Source organism: Chiroxiphia lanceolata, chromosome 16, assembly GCF_009829145.1.
Source record: "Chiroxiphia lanceolata isolate bChiLan1 chromosome 16, bChiLan1.pri, whole genome shotgun sequence".
NCBI classification, from domain to species: domain Eukaryota; kingdom Metazoa; phylum Chordata; class Aves; order Passeriformes; family Pipridae; genus Chiroxiphia; species Chiroxiphia lanceolata.
Genome location: NC_045652.1, coordinates 1693867 through 1707926, shown reverse-complemented (window position 1 = coordinate 1707926; position 14060 = coordinate 1693867). Strand labels below are relative to the sequence as shown.

Here is a 14060-nt window from a genome sequence, read left to right as displayed (position 1 = left end):
TTCCCCTCCCCTCCCCTCCCCCGGCCGGTCCCCTCCTCCTTCCCCTCCCGCCCAGGGCAGCCGGCGCCGGCCCGTCCCGTCCCGGGGCTCGGTGGGCTCCGCTCCGCTCCCCCGGCGCTGCCCCCACCCAATGCGGGTGTCCCGGGTGGGCGGCAGCCCCCGGCCCCCCCCGCCCCGCCATGGCCCGGCTCTCCGTCAAGGACCACCTGGACGGGATCCTTTCCGACTTCGAAGGTGCGGCCGGGGTTGCGAGAGCGCGCGGGGGACCCCCCCTCGGGGCTGGGGGTCATGGGAGGAAGGGGGGATGCCCCCCCGGAGGGGAGGATGCTGCTGGATGGGCGTCTTGGGGGGCTGTGGTGCTCCCCCGAGGGCTGAGCATCGTGGGGGGCTGCGCCCCCCCGCGCGGAGGCTGGTTGTGGGGAGGATGCTGCTGGCTGGGAGTTTCGGGGGGGCCGCAGTGCCCCCGGGGGTGAGCAGCGTGCGCTGGGTATCGCTCCGGGGGAGATGCTGCTGGGCTGAGGGTCTGGGGGGGCTGAGCATGGCGGGGGCTGCGCTTCCCCCCGGGAGCTGAATGTGGAGGGGGAGGGTAATACCTGCCGGGGGCTCCGCATCGCCGGGAAACGAGAGGTCCCCCCAGACTGGGCATCGTGGGGGGCTGAGCGCCCTCCTTGGGGGCTGAGTATCGGGGGGTGGTGCTGAGCTGGGCGTCTTGTGGGTGCTGAGCATCGTGGAGAGACGGGATCTCCCACAGACGTCGGGGGGGTTGTTCTCCTCTCCCCCCGCCCGGGGGCTGCGTGTGGTGGGTGCGTGGGTGCTCTCGGGGGCTGCGACCGTGGGGTGGGTAAGGGGGAGGCTACCAAGCGCTGCAGGGAGAGTGGGGGAGGTGTGTGTGGACCCCCCCGCGTCCGCGTGGGTGCGGGTGCGCGCTCCCCGTGTGTGCGCGCTCCCACCCGCGGGCCGGGGGCTGCGGGGGGGCCGGGCCGGGGGCGGGCGGCGAAACCCGACCCCGGGGCTGCTGCTGCCCTCGCCGGGGAGGAATGTGTGCACCTACCCCGAGCATCTTAACCCCACCACTGCCGGCTGACACCCCCTCAATCCCTGCCAGCACCCCAAAATTCCCTGTCATCTCCCCCAAACTCCCTGCCATCCCTCAAAGACCCCTGCTAAACCCCTAAATCTTCTGCCACCTCCTCTTCCCCTCCCAACATCCCCCAGAGCCCCCTGCTACCCTGCTTTCTCTCCCTGCCACCCTGCACACCCCCTGCCACCCTTCGACCCCCCTGCCACCTCCCACCACCTCCCACCCCCCCACCTTGTCCTGCATCCCCCCCACTGCTCCCCCTCTTCTCTGCCTGTCAGGGACACCATCTGGGATCTGGGTGAGGATGGGTCAGGGGCCAGGGGCATGTTTGGGATGAAAGGAGGCATTTGGGGTGCCCCAGGCAGTGCCAAAGCAGAGAGATGGATTGGGGAGGGGGTCGCCGGCCCTATGACCCCGTGGCCCCAGCAGCCCGGCCGGTGGGGCCGGGCAGGACTGGCCACGAAATACCTGCCCTGGGGAGAGCTGTGATTAGCAGCGCCCACAGCCCGGCCTCTGACCCCTGCCCTGCCCCGGGCACGGGGGGAGCTGGGGAGGGGATGGGACCCCCACAGCCCCGCTGCCCCCCACACCGTGGCCAAACCGTGGGGCCGAGGAAGAGGAGGGCGAGGGCGGCCCGGTGCCAGCGGGTGCTGTGCTGGGGCAGGTTGGCACACGTGCCAGTGCCAGAGGGGGATGCAGGGGTGCAGTGCGGGCCCCCCAACCCTTCCTGGAGGGAGGCAGCCACCCGCCGCTTGGCAGAGGGGGAGAGGAAGGCTGGGGGGGGCCTGGGCCCCCCGCGCTCCCCCCGGGGCCACGGGACCGGCTGCCGGCACCGCACTGTGCTGCTCTGGCAGCGCCGGCAGGAGCGCGGCTCCGGGGGGCCCCGTGCCGGGGCTGGAGGGAGGGGGCAGCTGCACAGTGGGGTCTTCACGGGGGTCGGACCTGGGGAGAGAGGGTCCCCACCTCTGAGGCTTTGCACTGGAGCCAGGCCCTGTGACACCCACGTTGAGGTTGGAGGATCCGCGTGGGGGGCACGTTCGCACCCCAGGGCCGTGCCGTGGGCTCATGGCTGCTGTGAAGCCGCATGGGAGGCAGAGCTGTGTGATGATAGCTCTGCCCGCCTGACATCAGCAGGCTTCAGGGTTAACGCCCTGTAAAGGGCAGGAATCCTTCCCATCCCGACTGTTGGATGGATGCAGGGGGAGAGGGTCGGGCGGGGATCTGGTTACTCGGCCAGATCCCTTACAGGGGGAATAAAGCGGGCAGTGTGTGTGAGGGCAGCCGGAGGCGCAGCCACCCGGGCGAGATAAACCTGGGAACAATGATAAAACCTGGGACAATGCAGCAGGGCTGGGAGGGAGCTGACTGAGGGTGGGGTCCTGGGTGGGACCAGCTCACAAGTGAGGGGCACCTGCGGGTGCTGGAGGGACTTACATGGGGCTGGGGACGGGGCAGAGATTAGTGGGTGCCATCAAGTACCACTCTCATGCCATCATCTCTCTGCCCACAGCACTCAAGAAGTCATTTGAGGCAGAGGATGGGGATGAGGCGCCCGGCTCCCCACTGGTGTTGCCGCTGTCCTCGGGCACCGGCGAGAACCAGCGGTCGCTGCAGCCCAGCCACCCCTCCTGCTCGGGCACCGCCGCCGGCCCCAGCCCAGCGCCCAGCCCCGTGCTGCGGACCCGGCTCAGTGCCAGCCATGCCACTGGCCGAGCCAACAGCACTGCCGGCACCGGCATCGCCCGCACCGCCTCCTTCCAGACCCGCCAGGCCTCTGCCACGGGGCCAGGAAGCGATGGCGAGAGCCTGCGCAGCTCATCCTCCAGCCTGGAGAGCCCTGCACCCACCAGGCCCCTCCTGCCACCAGGCACCCCCCCAGCCACCAGCCCTGGCCTGAAGAAGGTCGCATCCCATGGAAGCGTTTTCCCAGGGGTGCTGGATCACCCTCTGTGTGGGGCTGCCACCAGCCATGGCTCACTGCCAGCGCTGGACCTGCACATCGCCGAGGAGCCAGGGACCCCCGTGCCAGACCCCTCGCCATGGGGCACCCAGAGCCCTGCACCCCAGCCTCGCACCCACCAGCCTTCCTCCTCCTCCTCCTCCTCCTCCTCCTCCTCCCTGGCCCCATACAATGGCACAGAGGCAGCACCAGGGCTGCCCACAGTCCCTGAGGGGCCGGGGGGGTGGGATGTGGCCCCCCGCATGCTGTCCCGGCCGCAGCTGAGGGTCACCCTCAGTGCCAGCCCCATCCCGTCCCGCCGGCACCCACCACTCTGCTGGGGCCAGGGGGAGACAGCCCCGGCCCCTGCCACCCTCTCCCCGGGGAGGGTCGAGGGGCTGCCCCCGCTGCCAGCTCCCCAAGCCGCCACCTTCAAGCTGGTGTCACAGCCACAGACGGTGCAAGTGAGCTCCCAGCCCGCCTTCCTCGGGGGGCTGGTGCTGGTGCCGACACTGGGGACACTGGCAGCGCCCCGTGGAGCCAGAGGGAACCCCCCCAGCACCGGGCTGGTGGGACCACGGGGACCCTGCGTGGTGGCAGCAGCTCCCAGCAAGGCTGCAGACGGCAGCGGGGCAGCGGGAACACCAGAGCACGGTAGGACTCGCTTCCTCTTCTGTCCCCTCTCCCCACCAAGACCCCTTGGTGGGCGCAGCGTTGCCAAGATACCCCCACCGCTGATGCCGGGGAGAGCGTGGATGTGGAGTGACGGTGATGCCGGGGACAGAAGGAGCCCTGCCAGCTCACTGCTCCTCGTGCCGGGGGGCCATGGAGAGCGTTGGATGTGGGGGGGCTGTAGATCACGGAGCCGAGCTCAGCGCTGGCAGCACTCCCGGCCCCGGGGTGCCTGGCGAGCTTCCCACGCCGCCCCGGCGCTAATTGTTTTTCCCGGCACGGGGAGACAGGTCGGGACACATGTGCCCCATCGCGCCGGGCCCCGCGCGTGCCGCCTATCGCCGGGATCTTGTCCCGCGTCCAGCGCTTTCTTCCCCAATCTTCCCTCCTCGCCTTGGCACGAGAACGGATCCTGTTCCTCCCTTCCCGTGGGGCGCAGGAGGTGGCGAGGGGCCAAGGTGAGCCGGGGTGTGCTCGGCGCACACCGAGTGCCACGGGGAACGATGCCGTGCCCCCGGCTCCCACCGTGCCGGGGTGGGCTCTGCCGAGCCCATGCCCGTCCCCAAGCACGGGGTGAGGGATTCCCCGTGTTCCACTTCCCGGCGGTTTCTCCAGGAGGGCGCCGGGGTGGCCGGGAGACGGCCTCTGCCGCCGGGGCTCCCTGTTCGGGTGCTTGGGGCTCCTTGCCCGTCTCGCTGGGCTGTCGTGGGGCCGCCGTCGCCGGGCCCTAAGTACTAACGCGGCAAAGGCATCCATACATCTGCTCCGGGCTGCGGTGAATCATCCCCCAGCAATGCCCGTGCGCTGCCCAGCCAGCCCGGCTGCCCCGCGGCACCCGGCCGGGAGGAGGGACGGGGCTCCGGACGAGTCGGGGTCATGAGGACACGGGGGAACAGAGCTTGAGGCTGAGCCAGGGTGATAGGGACACTGGGGGCAGCGCTCAGGGCTGAGATGGGTGATGGGGACAGGGATACGGTGCTCAGGGCTGAGTCAGGGACATGGGGACACACAGGGACAGTGGTTGGTCCTGAGGCGGGGTGACAGGGACATGGGGACACAATGCTCAGTGCCAACCTGGGTTAATGAGATGGAGACAGTGCTCAGGGCTGTGACAGGGACACAGTGCTCAAGATCAAGTCAGGGTGATGGGGAAATGGGGACGTGGTGCTCCAGACTGATCCAGGGTTGTGGTGACACCGGAACACTGTGCTCAGGACCTATCCAAGGTGATGGGGACACATGCAGTGCTCGGGATGGAGCTGTGTTGACGGCAGGCAGTCGAGCGTGGTGTGCCCAGGCTACGGGGTGGGACACGAGCCAGCGGGCAGCGTGTGGGCACCGGCTGCCCTGCAGATGGCCCGGAACCGGCAGGGGACTGGCAGATGCCACTCAGGCACAGTGGTTTCTCTGCCAGGAAGAGGTGGGAACGATCTGTTTCCTCTCCCGGGAGGCCACCCCGGCCCCCAGCCGCTGACACCCGTGGGTGGCCTTGGGGTGTTGTGGCATGCTGGGTCGGTCCCACACCCCGTGGGAGGAAGCTCCAAGTGAGCCGGCGGCCGCTGTGTTTCACTTCCACGCCGGGTCGCCCACGCAGGGCCTGGGGCGAGGAGGAGGAGGAGGAGGAGGAGGAGGAGGAGAGGAGGAGGAGCCGTGGGCCACAGCCGTCCTCCGCCTTGCACCCCAGGAGCCATTTGGCCCCAGTGACCAGCTCTCGGCAGCAACAACCCCGGCTCTGGCCGGCTCGCCCAGGTAGGGATGGTGTGGTGGCACCGGGAAGGGCGGTGTGCGGGCAGGGGGGTGCTGTCACCGGGGCTGGGTGACTGTCCCTGGTCCCCAGTCCCCAGCGGTGCTGCAGGCGCAGGGTTTCGCTCGATGGTTCACTTCTGCTTCTGCTCAGTGACGGTCCCCAGCCACCCCCATCCCATGGCTCCCTCCTGCACCAGCCAGACAGCCGGGCTGGCTCTGGGTCTGACTGTGCATGGGGATTGTCACCACTGTCCCCTTGGGATGCATTTGGCACTGGGACAGGCACCAGCATTTCTGGGTCATGTTGGGCTGGGCGGGTAGAGCTGTGGTGTGGCTGGTGTGGTGGGTGCATCCCCAAAATCCTCCATCCCTCTGCCAGAGGGGTCAGCTCCCTTGCACCGGATCCAAAGCCACTCTCTCCCCATTCCATGCCCAATTTGATGCGGTGGCAAACAGTGGGAGTGGGAGCAGCACAGTGGGAGCTCCTCTCCTGGCTCATCCTCTCCCAGCACCCTCCACCCTTGGAGCCTTATTACAAGCTTCCCTGGGAACTGGCCAATTAACCCCGCATCAGTAATTAAATGCATGGAGGAGACCACGGACCTGGGATTACTTGTCCCTGCCTGGAAAATAAGAGCATTTGTGATGAGTCCTGGAACAGGTCTGGCTGCAGGAGCCATTTGCCCCAGAGCTCTGTGGGGATGCCGAAGAGCTTCCACGTGGCCACTCAGCTGCTGACCATCGCCGTCGGGGCTTTTTGGCACCAAGGGCTGGGGCAGTGGGGGCTCTGACTCTGTGGGGGAGGCATTTGTGGCTGCAGCATCCAGTGTCACCCCTCAGCTCCACCAGACGTGCCCTCTGGCTGTGGTTGTCCCCTTGGTGCTGCCACTGGCACCGCACAGGGAGATGGCTGAGCTCCTGCATGGGTGCTGCACTCTGGGGACCACCCTGGGGAGTTGAGGGGTGCAAGCACTAAATCCTGCCTGCTCCCTGCCTGCAGTGTCCAGCCATCTGGGATGGCTCCAGCCAGTGGCTGTATCACTCGGTTCTGGATCTGTCCTGGCAACTTCCAGGGCTGGCAAGGACCAGGAAGTGGGGCCAGGGTGGGTGTGCAGGGGGGCCAGTGTCCCCCAGGAGCAATGGCCTGTCTGGATGAGCATCTCTCCCAGTGGTTATCAGGGTCCCCTTCCTGATGGGGACATCCCACCTCCCTGCCTGCCTGTGGAGCACCCCATCAGGAGGGGCAGTGCTGGGTGGGTGGATCCCCACAAGAGTGGGCACCCTGCCTGCTATCAACCCCCCCACCTGGGTGTCACTGCTGTCACCAGGAAATCTATGGCTGTTTCACCACTTCCGAGGAACACCCTGACCCACGGGGGCACGGGGCAGCTGGCACATGTGACACTGCTGTCCCCAACCCTGCCATCGCCCTGGCAAGGTGCCCACCCAGTGGGCACAGGGTGCTGGGTGCCCCCCCCCAGCTGGATGCTGTTGCCATGGCAATGGGTGTGTTCAGCTCCATCATCTGGTACCTCAGATTGGCTCAGATTGGCCCCTGCCCACATGTCCCTGGTCCCCTGGCTGTGTGGCACATGGACATGGCCTCAGCAGGACACTTGGCAGCCTGGGCCATCACAAGCTGCCATTCCGGCCTCGCTGGTGCCAAGAGCTGGCTGGCACATATGGGGGAGGCTGTGGTGTGGGGGGACGCAGGCGCCGTGGGGCACTGCAGCAGTGGGGGGGGTGGCACGGCCACCACCCCTCATCCCACCCTGCTGTGCCAGGGCTGGGCACGGGTGTTACTGGGGTGGTCCCTGGTGCCAGGGAGTGTGTGGGTGCCAGCGGGGATGGTACCCACAGTCAAACACTCCCACTCCCCTTCAGCGCCACTGCAACTACCCACGGGGGCGATGGGTGCCATGGCAGGGAGTAGGGGTGTCCCTGTGCCATGGGGGTGGTCTGCATCCACGCTGGCCTGGCTGGAGGCTGAGGTGGGCAGAGTCGGGTGGGCACAGCGGGGTCGGTGCCTTCCGCACTCAGCAGTCAGCCGGCAAACTGGGCACGGGGGCTTGGCTGTGTCGGGGAGGGGGCTGCGGGAGGCGGGATATTGCCATGCTGGTCATGCGTGGGAGCGGCAGCCGAGCCGGAGCCGGTTTGGTGCCAGCCGGGAGCTGGCGGAGGGAAGGGGGCCGGGCTGCTGCGCTGCTGGGGTTGGGGATGCTGATGGCACCCGGGGGACCCCCCCCGACCGTAGCGAGGAGCTGAGCGAGGGCATCGCGGCGCCGAGGTAGGACCCGAACAATGGCCGTGCTGGGAAGCAGGAGGAGGAGGAGGAGGAAGAAAGGGATTGGGGGCCCCCCAGGCTGCCGCACAAAGGGCTGGAGCGGGCGCAGGGCTCCGGCGGCCCCCAGGCTGGGGCATGCTCTGGGCACGGTCCCCCGGACAAACCCCGTGTCCCGGGGGCTCAGGTTGTGCTGGTGCCTGTGCTGCGCTCTCCGACACCCCCCAGTGCCCCTTGCCCAGCAGTGACCGATGCCTGGGTACAGTGTGGGATGGCTCTTCCTGCCCCATGCCGGGAGTCCTCTGGCTGTGCCGGGGCCAGAGCGGTGCTTCAGGAGGTGGCCTTGGCATGGGCGGCGGCATAGGCCGGGCAAAGGAAGCTGGCCATGGCCATGCTGCACATCGCAGAGCAACCAGTGGCATCGGGAGGGGTCCAGCAGCAGAGCCACCTCGAAGATGCCCCCGGCACCTCCTCAGCACCCTCAGTGTGCCGGGGGGTGGTGTGCTCGTGTTGCCAGGCTGAGCCTCGCCGGCTGCCAGGAATGTGCCGGGGCTGTGTGCCCGCCGGCGCGGCTGCTGCTCGGGCAACGGTGCCGGCGGAGGGGTGGGCACCAGGGGCTCCGGGCTCACCTGCCTTTGCCCACCCGTGCAGGGAGCAGCCTGGAACCCGAGGAGTGCAGCATGGAGCCGCCGGCCGTGCCGGAGGAGGAGGTGCCCGTCACCGTGGCGCCTGGCCCGGTGGGTTGCCAGCTCTTTGGATATGTGGGAATTGAAGCCGTGCTCGACCAGATGAAAATCAAAACCATGAAGACGGGCTTTGAGTTCAACATCATGGTTGTGGGTGAGCATTGGATGCAGGGTTTGCTCCTGGCTGGGGTGGGAATCCTGGCTCTGATTCTGCCATGCCAGGGGAAATCATGCTTTTAAGGGATTTTAAGGAAATGGAAGGGATTTTAGATTATTTAAGTAGCAAAGAACTGAAGAGGAGTAACATCCCATACCCCAACATTCCATATCAGCATGACATAGTGATGCTGATAGGTGAGCTCATCCCAACCTCTGGGATGCTCCCAAATGGTACCTTGGGAATAAATTTATGTGGGAGATAAACCAGATTATTCCAACCTCTGGGATGCTCCCAAATGTCTACCAAGGGGTTATTGCCTTGAGGAATAAATTTACTTGGGGGGATAAGATGGGCTATCCCAACGTCCAGGATGCTTCCCAATGGATACTGAAGTATTATGGTCTTGGGGAATAAATTTATTTGGGAGGTAAATTGAACTAGTCCAACCTCTGGAATACTCTCTAATGGATACCGAGGTGTTACCACCCTGGGGGACAAACCAGAGCTGCCGGTGTCCCCTCAGGGCAGAGCGGGCTGGGGAAGTCGACGATGGTGAACACCCTCTTCAAGTCCAAGGTGAGCCGCAAATCCTCGCAGCCTGGGCAGGAGGAACGTATTCCCAAGACAGTGCAGCTCCAGTCTATTACCCATGGTAAGGTTATCACCATGGGATCCTGTCCCACCAACACCTGGGAGAAACAGAGGACCAGGGGGAGGTCTGAGGGCAGCCTCTGACCCCCCTCCCCCAGTCCCCTCCTTCTCCCAAATGCTTCATCCCCACTGACCCTCTCTACCCCACAGTAATCGAAGAGAAGGGGGTGAAGATGAAGCTGACAGTGACGGACACGCCGGGGTTTGGAGACCAGATCAACAATGAGAACTGGTAAGACACAGTGGGGTGCAGCAGCCCAGCTCGGTGCATGACAGTTTGGGGTGGAGGTTGAGCTCAGATGCTGTCACCCAACTTGTCCTCAGCTGGGACCCCATCATCAAGTACATCAACGAGCAGTACGAGAGGTACCTACGGGAGGAGATCCTCATCACCCGTAAGAGGAAGATCCCAGACACTCGGGTCCATGGATGTGTCTACTTCGTCCCCCCCACAGGTCACTGGTGAGTCCTCACTTGTGGCACCCATGGGGTGATGGGGTCACCCCAGGGTGACGGTGATGGGGTCACTCTGAGGTAATGGTGGTGAGGTCATGCTGGGATGGTTGTGTCACCCTGGGGTGATGACGGTGGGGTCACCCCAGGGCAATGGTGGTGGTTCCACCTCAGGGTGATGGTGGCGGGGTCACCCCACGGTGACAGTGGTGGGGTCACCTGAGGGTGATGGTGGTGGTCCTTGGCAGGCTGCGCCCACTGGATCTGGAGTTCATGCGGCGGCTCAGCAAGATTGTCAACGTGGTGCCAGTGATCGCCAAAGCCGACACGCTCACCCTGGAGGAACGGGCAGAGTTCAAGCAGCGGGTGAGGACAGGTCCTGGGGCACTCCTGGGGGTGCCCCCTGTATCCCCAGCCCAGCTCAAGTCCTGTATCCCACAGATCCAGGAGGACCTGAAGACCCACGCCATCAGCGTGTACCCACAGGAGGACTTTGACCAGGACCCTGAAGACAGGGCACTGAATGACAGGATTCGGGTGAGTGCCAGGATGCTGGGATTGGGGGTGCCAACCCTGGGGAGAAGTGTGGGCGAGAGACCCTCTGGGGCAGCCCAGAGCACCCGGGGTGAGCACAGCACTCTGCACTGGCAGGAGAAGATCCCCTTTGCCGTGGTGGGGGCGGACCAGGAGCACCAGGTGAATGGCAAGCGGGTGCTGGGCCGCAAGACCAAGTGGGGCATCATCGAAGGTGAGCAGAGCCCTTTGCACCTCCAGCCCTCCCCAGGCGTGGGGGGCTCGTGGGGCTGCAGGGAGCAGCACCCAGGGATGTGTCCCTGCCTGGGTGGGTGCTGAGATGTGTCAGTGAGCCATGCTGTTGGGATGTGCTCCCTGGGCATCTGCCCACCACCATGCCCTCCTGCCCGCCCAATACCCACCTGCTGCCCCTCTGCCTTGCTTTGCAGTGGAGAACCCAGCACACTGCGAGTTCCCCCTCCTGCGGGACCTGCTGATCCGGTGAGTGGGGGACCAGGTAGGGGGTGCTGGAATTCCTGATGTGACAGCAGGGTAGAGTGGACAGTGACTTGATGCCCTTCCTCCTCTTGCCACCCTGAGCAGGTCACACCTGCAGGACCTGAAGGACATCACCCACAACGTCCACTATGAGAGCTACCGTGTGCGGCGGCTGAACGAGAGCAACCGGCCGGTGCTGAGCCCCCTCAACGGGCTGCCTGGCAAAGGTGAGGGTGGCAGCCACCTCTGAGCCACCTCGTGCCCCCCAGAGCCACCACTGGACCCCACGGCAGCGCCCACTCCTGCCCACCATGGCTGTGCCCCACCCTGCCTGGGGTGAGGAGCCCATATTAATTTGGGGTGAGGCGACCCCTGACAGTGCCCAGCTGCCCCGATGTGGGTCCCTCATCCCCAAGCTCTGCCATGGGCACAGACCCCATGGACCCTGTGTGACATTAAAGGTCAGGCTGGAGCCTTCAACCTTTGCCATCATCCTCCTCCTGCTGCACTCTGCACTTCTGATGTGCCACCTGTGCTGCTCTGGGATGAGACTCCCCCAGGCACCCTGGAGAGGTGGGGGTGCTGCCCGTGGGGTGTGCCAGGGTGGCCAGGGCGTGGGTGCTCTCCCCATGGTCACCTCACCCGTCCTGCCCTGTGATAGCAGCTGGCACAGGTGGACTTTGAGCCACTTATCAGGTTGTGGAGGTGCCGGGAGGGGTGTGGAGGTGCCAGAGGTGTGTGGAAGTGTCAGAGGGGTGCGGAGGTGTCACCTGCAAGGGTGTGAGGGGGCTACACCCAGCTGTGGCACCCCCCTGCCAGGGGCACCCGACACTAGGTTCAGCCCCCAACCTCTTCAGGTGGGTCCAGTGGGTGCTGCCCCACTGGCATCTAACCCTTGCACTCTGTGGGGATGGGGTGTCCAGGTGGACCCCCCAGTACTCCTGGGGTGCATGAAAGACCCCTTTGTGCCTCCTGCTGTGGGCAGGGCTGGGGCACGGTGCCAGGACGGTGGCACAGGGTGTTTCCTGCCTGCCCCAGCCCCGCCGTGGGGCTCGGCATCACCGCCAGCACCGGCACCCTTTGCCCGGCCCCGCGTTAATGATCCACCCGCCGGCGTGGCCGCCAACCCCCAGCAGCCACCGGGCCGGCTGTGTGTGGTGCTGGTGGCAGCAGCCGGGGGGTCCTCAGCACAAGTGTCTTGGAGGGGCTGGCAGCTCCCTGCCCTGTGCCCCACCCCTCCATCCCAGCGCCCAGATAAGAGCGGCTGCCGGCAGCACCGGTTCTGGGGCGTGCGGCGTGGCCGGGAGCGCCGGCGGGACCATGGCGAGGGTGAACCTGCTCGCCCTCACCTCCTGGGTGGGCATTGCCCGGCTCTGCGCCGTCGTGCTGTCCTGCCTCACCTTCAGCCTGGTGGCCTCCACGGGGAACTTCGGGGGTCCCTTTGGGACGTGGTGCATGTTCACCTGGTGCTTCTGCTTCATCGTGACGCTGCTGGTGCTGCTGCTGGAGCTACTGGAGCTCTACCCCATGCTTCCACTCTCCTGGGATGACTTCACCTCGGCTTTCTCCATGCTGGCGGTGCTGATGGTCTTCACCACCTCGGTGGTCTTCCCTGCCACCTTCATCAGCAGCCCCTGCAGCAGCAACAAGTGTGCCCGGCAGGCCGTGGCCACCACCACCTCCTTCCTCTGCTTCCTCGCCTACGCCGTCGAGGTGGGACTGACCCGTGCCAAGCCCGGGGACATCAGCAGCTTCCTCTCCACTGTGCCTGGGCTCCTCAAGGTCTTCGAAGCCTACGTGGCTTGTCTTATCTTCTCCTTGCTGGATGAATACAATAAGGAACCTGGCCTGATGTGGTGTGTGGCTGTCTACTCCATCTGCTTCATCTTCACCTTCCTCATCATCATCTTCACCATTGGCCGGTGCCTCGCCTACATTCCCTGCCCGCTGGACAAGGTGCTGGTGGGGTACAACTTCCTGGCCCTGCTGATGTACATCACTGCCACCGTCCTCTGGCCCCTCTACAGCTTCAAGGGAAAGGGCCGTCCCAGTTCCTGCGGCAGGGGCTGCCCATGGGACAAACACCTGGGGGTCACCTTCCTCACCATCTTCAACCTCATCGCCTACTTGGTGGATCTGGTCTACTCCAGCAGGATGGTCTTCATCAGGACACCCTCCTAAGGGCTCTGGGTGGGGTGAGGACTGGGTTGAGGGCTGGGTCCCAGCGTGGGGCCGCCTGTGGAGCGGAGGAAGAGGCTGGATGCCTTGGAAAGCTCCTTCTCCCTGCGTCAAAGCAGAGCTGTGGGGCACTCCCGGGGCGTGCTCAGCCAGGGGCCCCATTGGCTGCACAGGTAGGGGGCTGGGGGGGCCACAGGGGACTACTGAAACCCTGGAGCTTGGGGGGGGCTTTGGGATTAAATTGGGTAATTTTTCACTTGTTTCTGCCTCCTCTTTCTTCCTCTTCTCAATTTTCTGCAGGATCCTCTCAGAGGGGTGAGAAACTGTGGGGCATCAGCAGCATTTGGGGCCACGGGTGACTCTGGGGGGCAGCAGCAGAAGTACAGGAGGGTACCAGGCTTCAGCAAATACTCCTTCTCCTCCTTGTTGACTTGGCACCGGAGTGAAGCAGGGCATGACCAGGAATAGCCCAACCCGGATGCCTTTTCCTTGGCACCTGCACGGGGCCCTGCCAAACAGGTTCAGGAGGAATGTGGCTGCTGGGGGGGTTCTGAGAGCCTGCCAGGTTCTTGTCACCAGCACTACGGGGTCCTTGTCACTGCCACAGTCACCCCAGCTGGAGCCCTGCTGGGTTTGGTCCCAGCCATGTGGGCGGGAGCCCTGTGCCTGCTGTTTACCCTTTGGGGGCCGCTGTAATGTCCCCTCCCTGGGGGAAAAAGGGTGGCTGTCACCCAGTGCCACCAGAGCTGGTGGTACTGACACATGTCACCAGGGGGATGGTGGCACTGCAGGCTGGGAAGAGGCAACAGTGCAGTGAAGGCAGGGGAAGGCGTGCCCGCCGGCAGAGTTCCTGGCACTGTGCTCCCGGATGTGGGATGGGTGCCCATGGGGCACCCCGGAAGGTTTTGGGGCCACTGTCCCCACGCTGTTCCTTATGCCACTGCTTGCCCTGGCCACAGCCCGGGGCCGTCACTGCTGCCTCGGGACTGCCAGAGCCATGTCAGGGTCCATCACTCCTGCCTTGGGGCTCTCAGGGTGACACAGAGTAGGGTCCCCACCATCAGGAGATGGCACAAACCGGCCACCACGAAAGAGCCCATGGGTGTCCTGGTGCCTGGGCAGGTGGGACCTCCATGCTCTTTGCCAGGGCCACTGCACTGTGGGGTCACAGCACCTTCAGAGACAGCAATGCAGAGTGGCCT

General features: G+C 65.4%; 3 protein-coding genes across 4 annotated transcripts; all 3 read left to right on the top strand.

Moving 5' to 3' along the window:
* Positions 1–179: 179 nt before the first annotated feature.
* LOC116795007 (flocculation protein FLO11-like) lies at positions 180–7729 on the top strand. Its single transcript, XM_032704289.1, has 3 exons — positions 180–234; positions 2592–3674; positions 7479–7729. Exons 1-3 carry the CDS (start codon positions 180–182, stop codon positions 7727–7729), a joined length of 1389 nt encoding a protein of 462 aa, XP_032560180.1.
* Positions 5338–11177, top strand: SEPTIN12 (septin 12). 2 transcript variants are annotated; one of them, XM_032704195.1, is made up of 10 exons: positions 5338–5441; positions 8371–8559; positions 9089–9217; positions 9367–9448; positions 9541–9678; positions 9918–10035; positions 10111–10206; positions 10321–10417; positions 10632–10683; positions 10786–11177. In XM_032704195.1, exons 2-10 carry the CDS (start codon positions 8400–8402, stop codon positions 10928–10930), a joined length of 1017 nt encoding a protein of 338 aa, XP_032560086.1. In that variant the 5' UTR covers positions 5338–5441; positions 8371–8399; the 3' UTR covers positions 10931–11177. The 2 variants fall into 2 exon arrangements, with proteins under 2 accessions (XP_032560086.1, XP_032560085.1); XM_032704194.1 differs by lacking the exon at positions 5338–5441 and adding an exon at positions 7531–7725.
* Positions 10895–13105, top strand: LOC116794955 (myeloid-associated differentiation marker homolog). Its single transcript, XM_032704212.1, has one exon. It carries the CDS (start codon positions 11779–11781, stop codon positions 12859–12861), a length of 1083 nt encoding a protein of 360 aa, XP_032560103.1. The 5' UTR covers positions 10895–11778; the 3' UTR covers positions 12862–13105.
* The last annotated feature ends 955 nt before the right edge of the window (positions 13106–14060 follow it).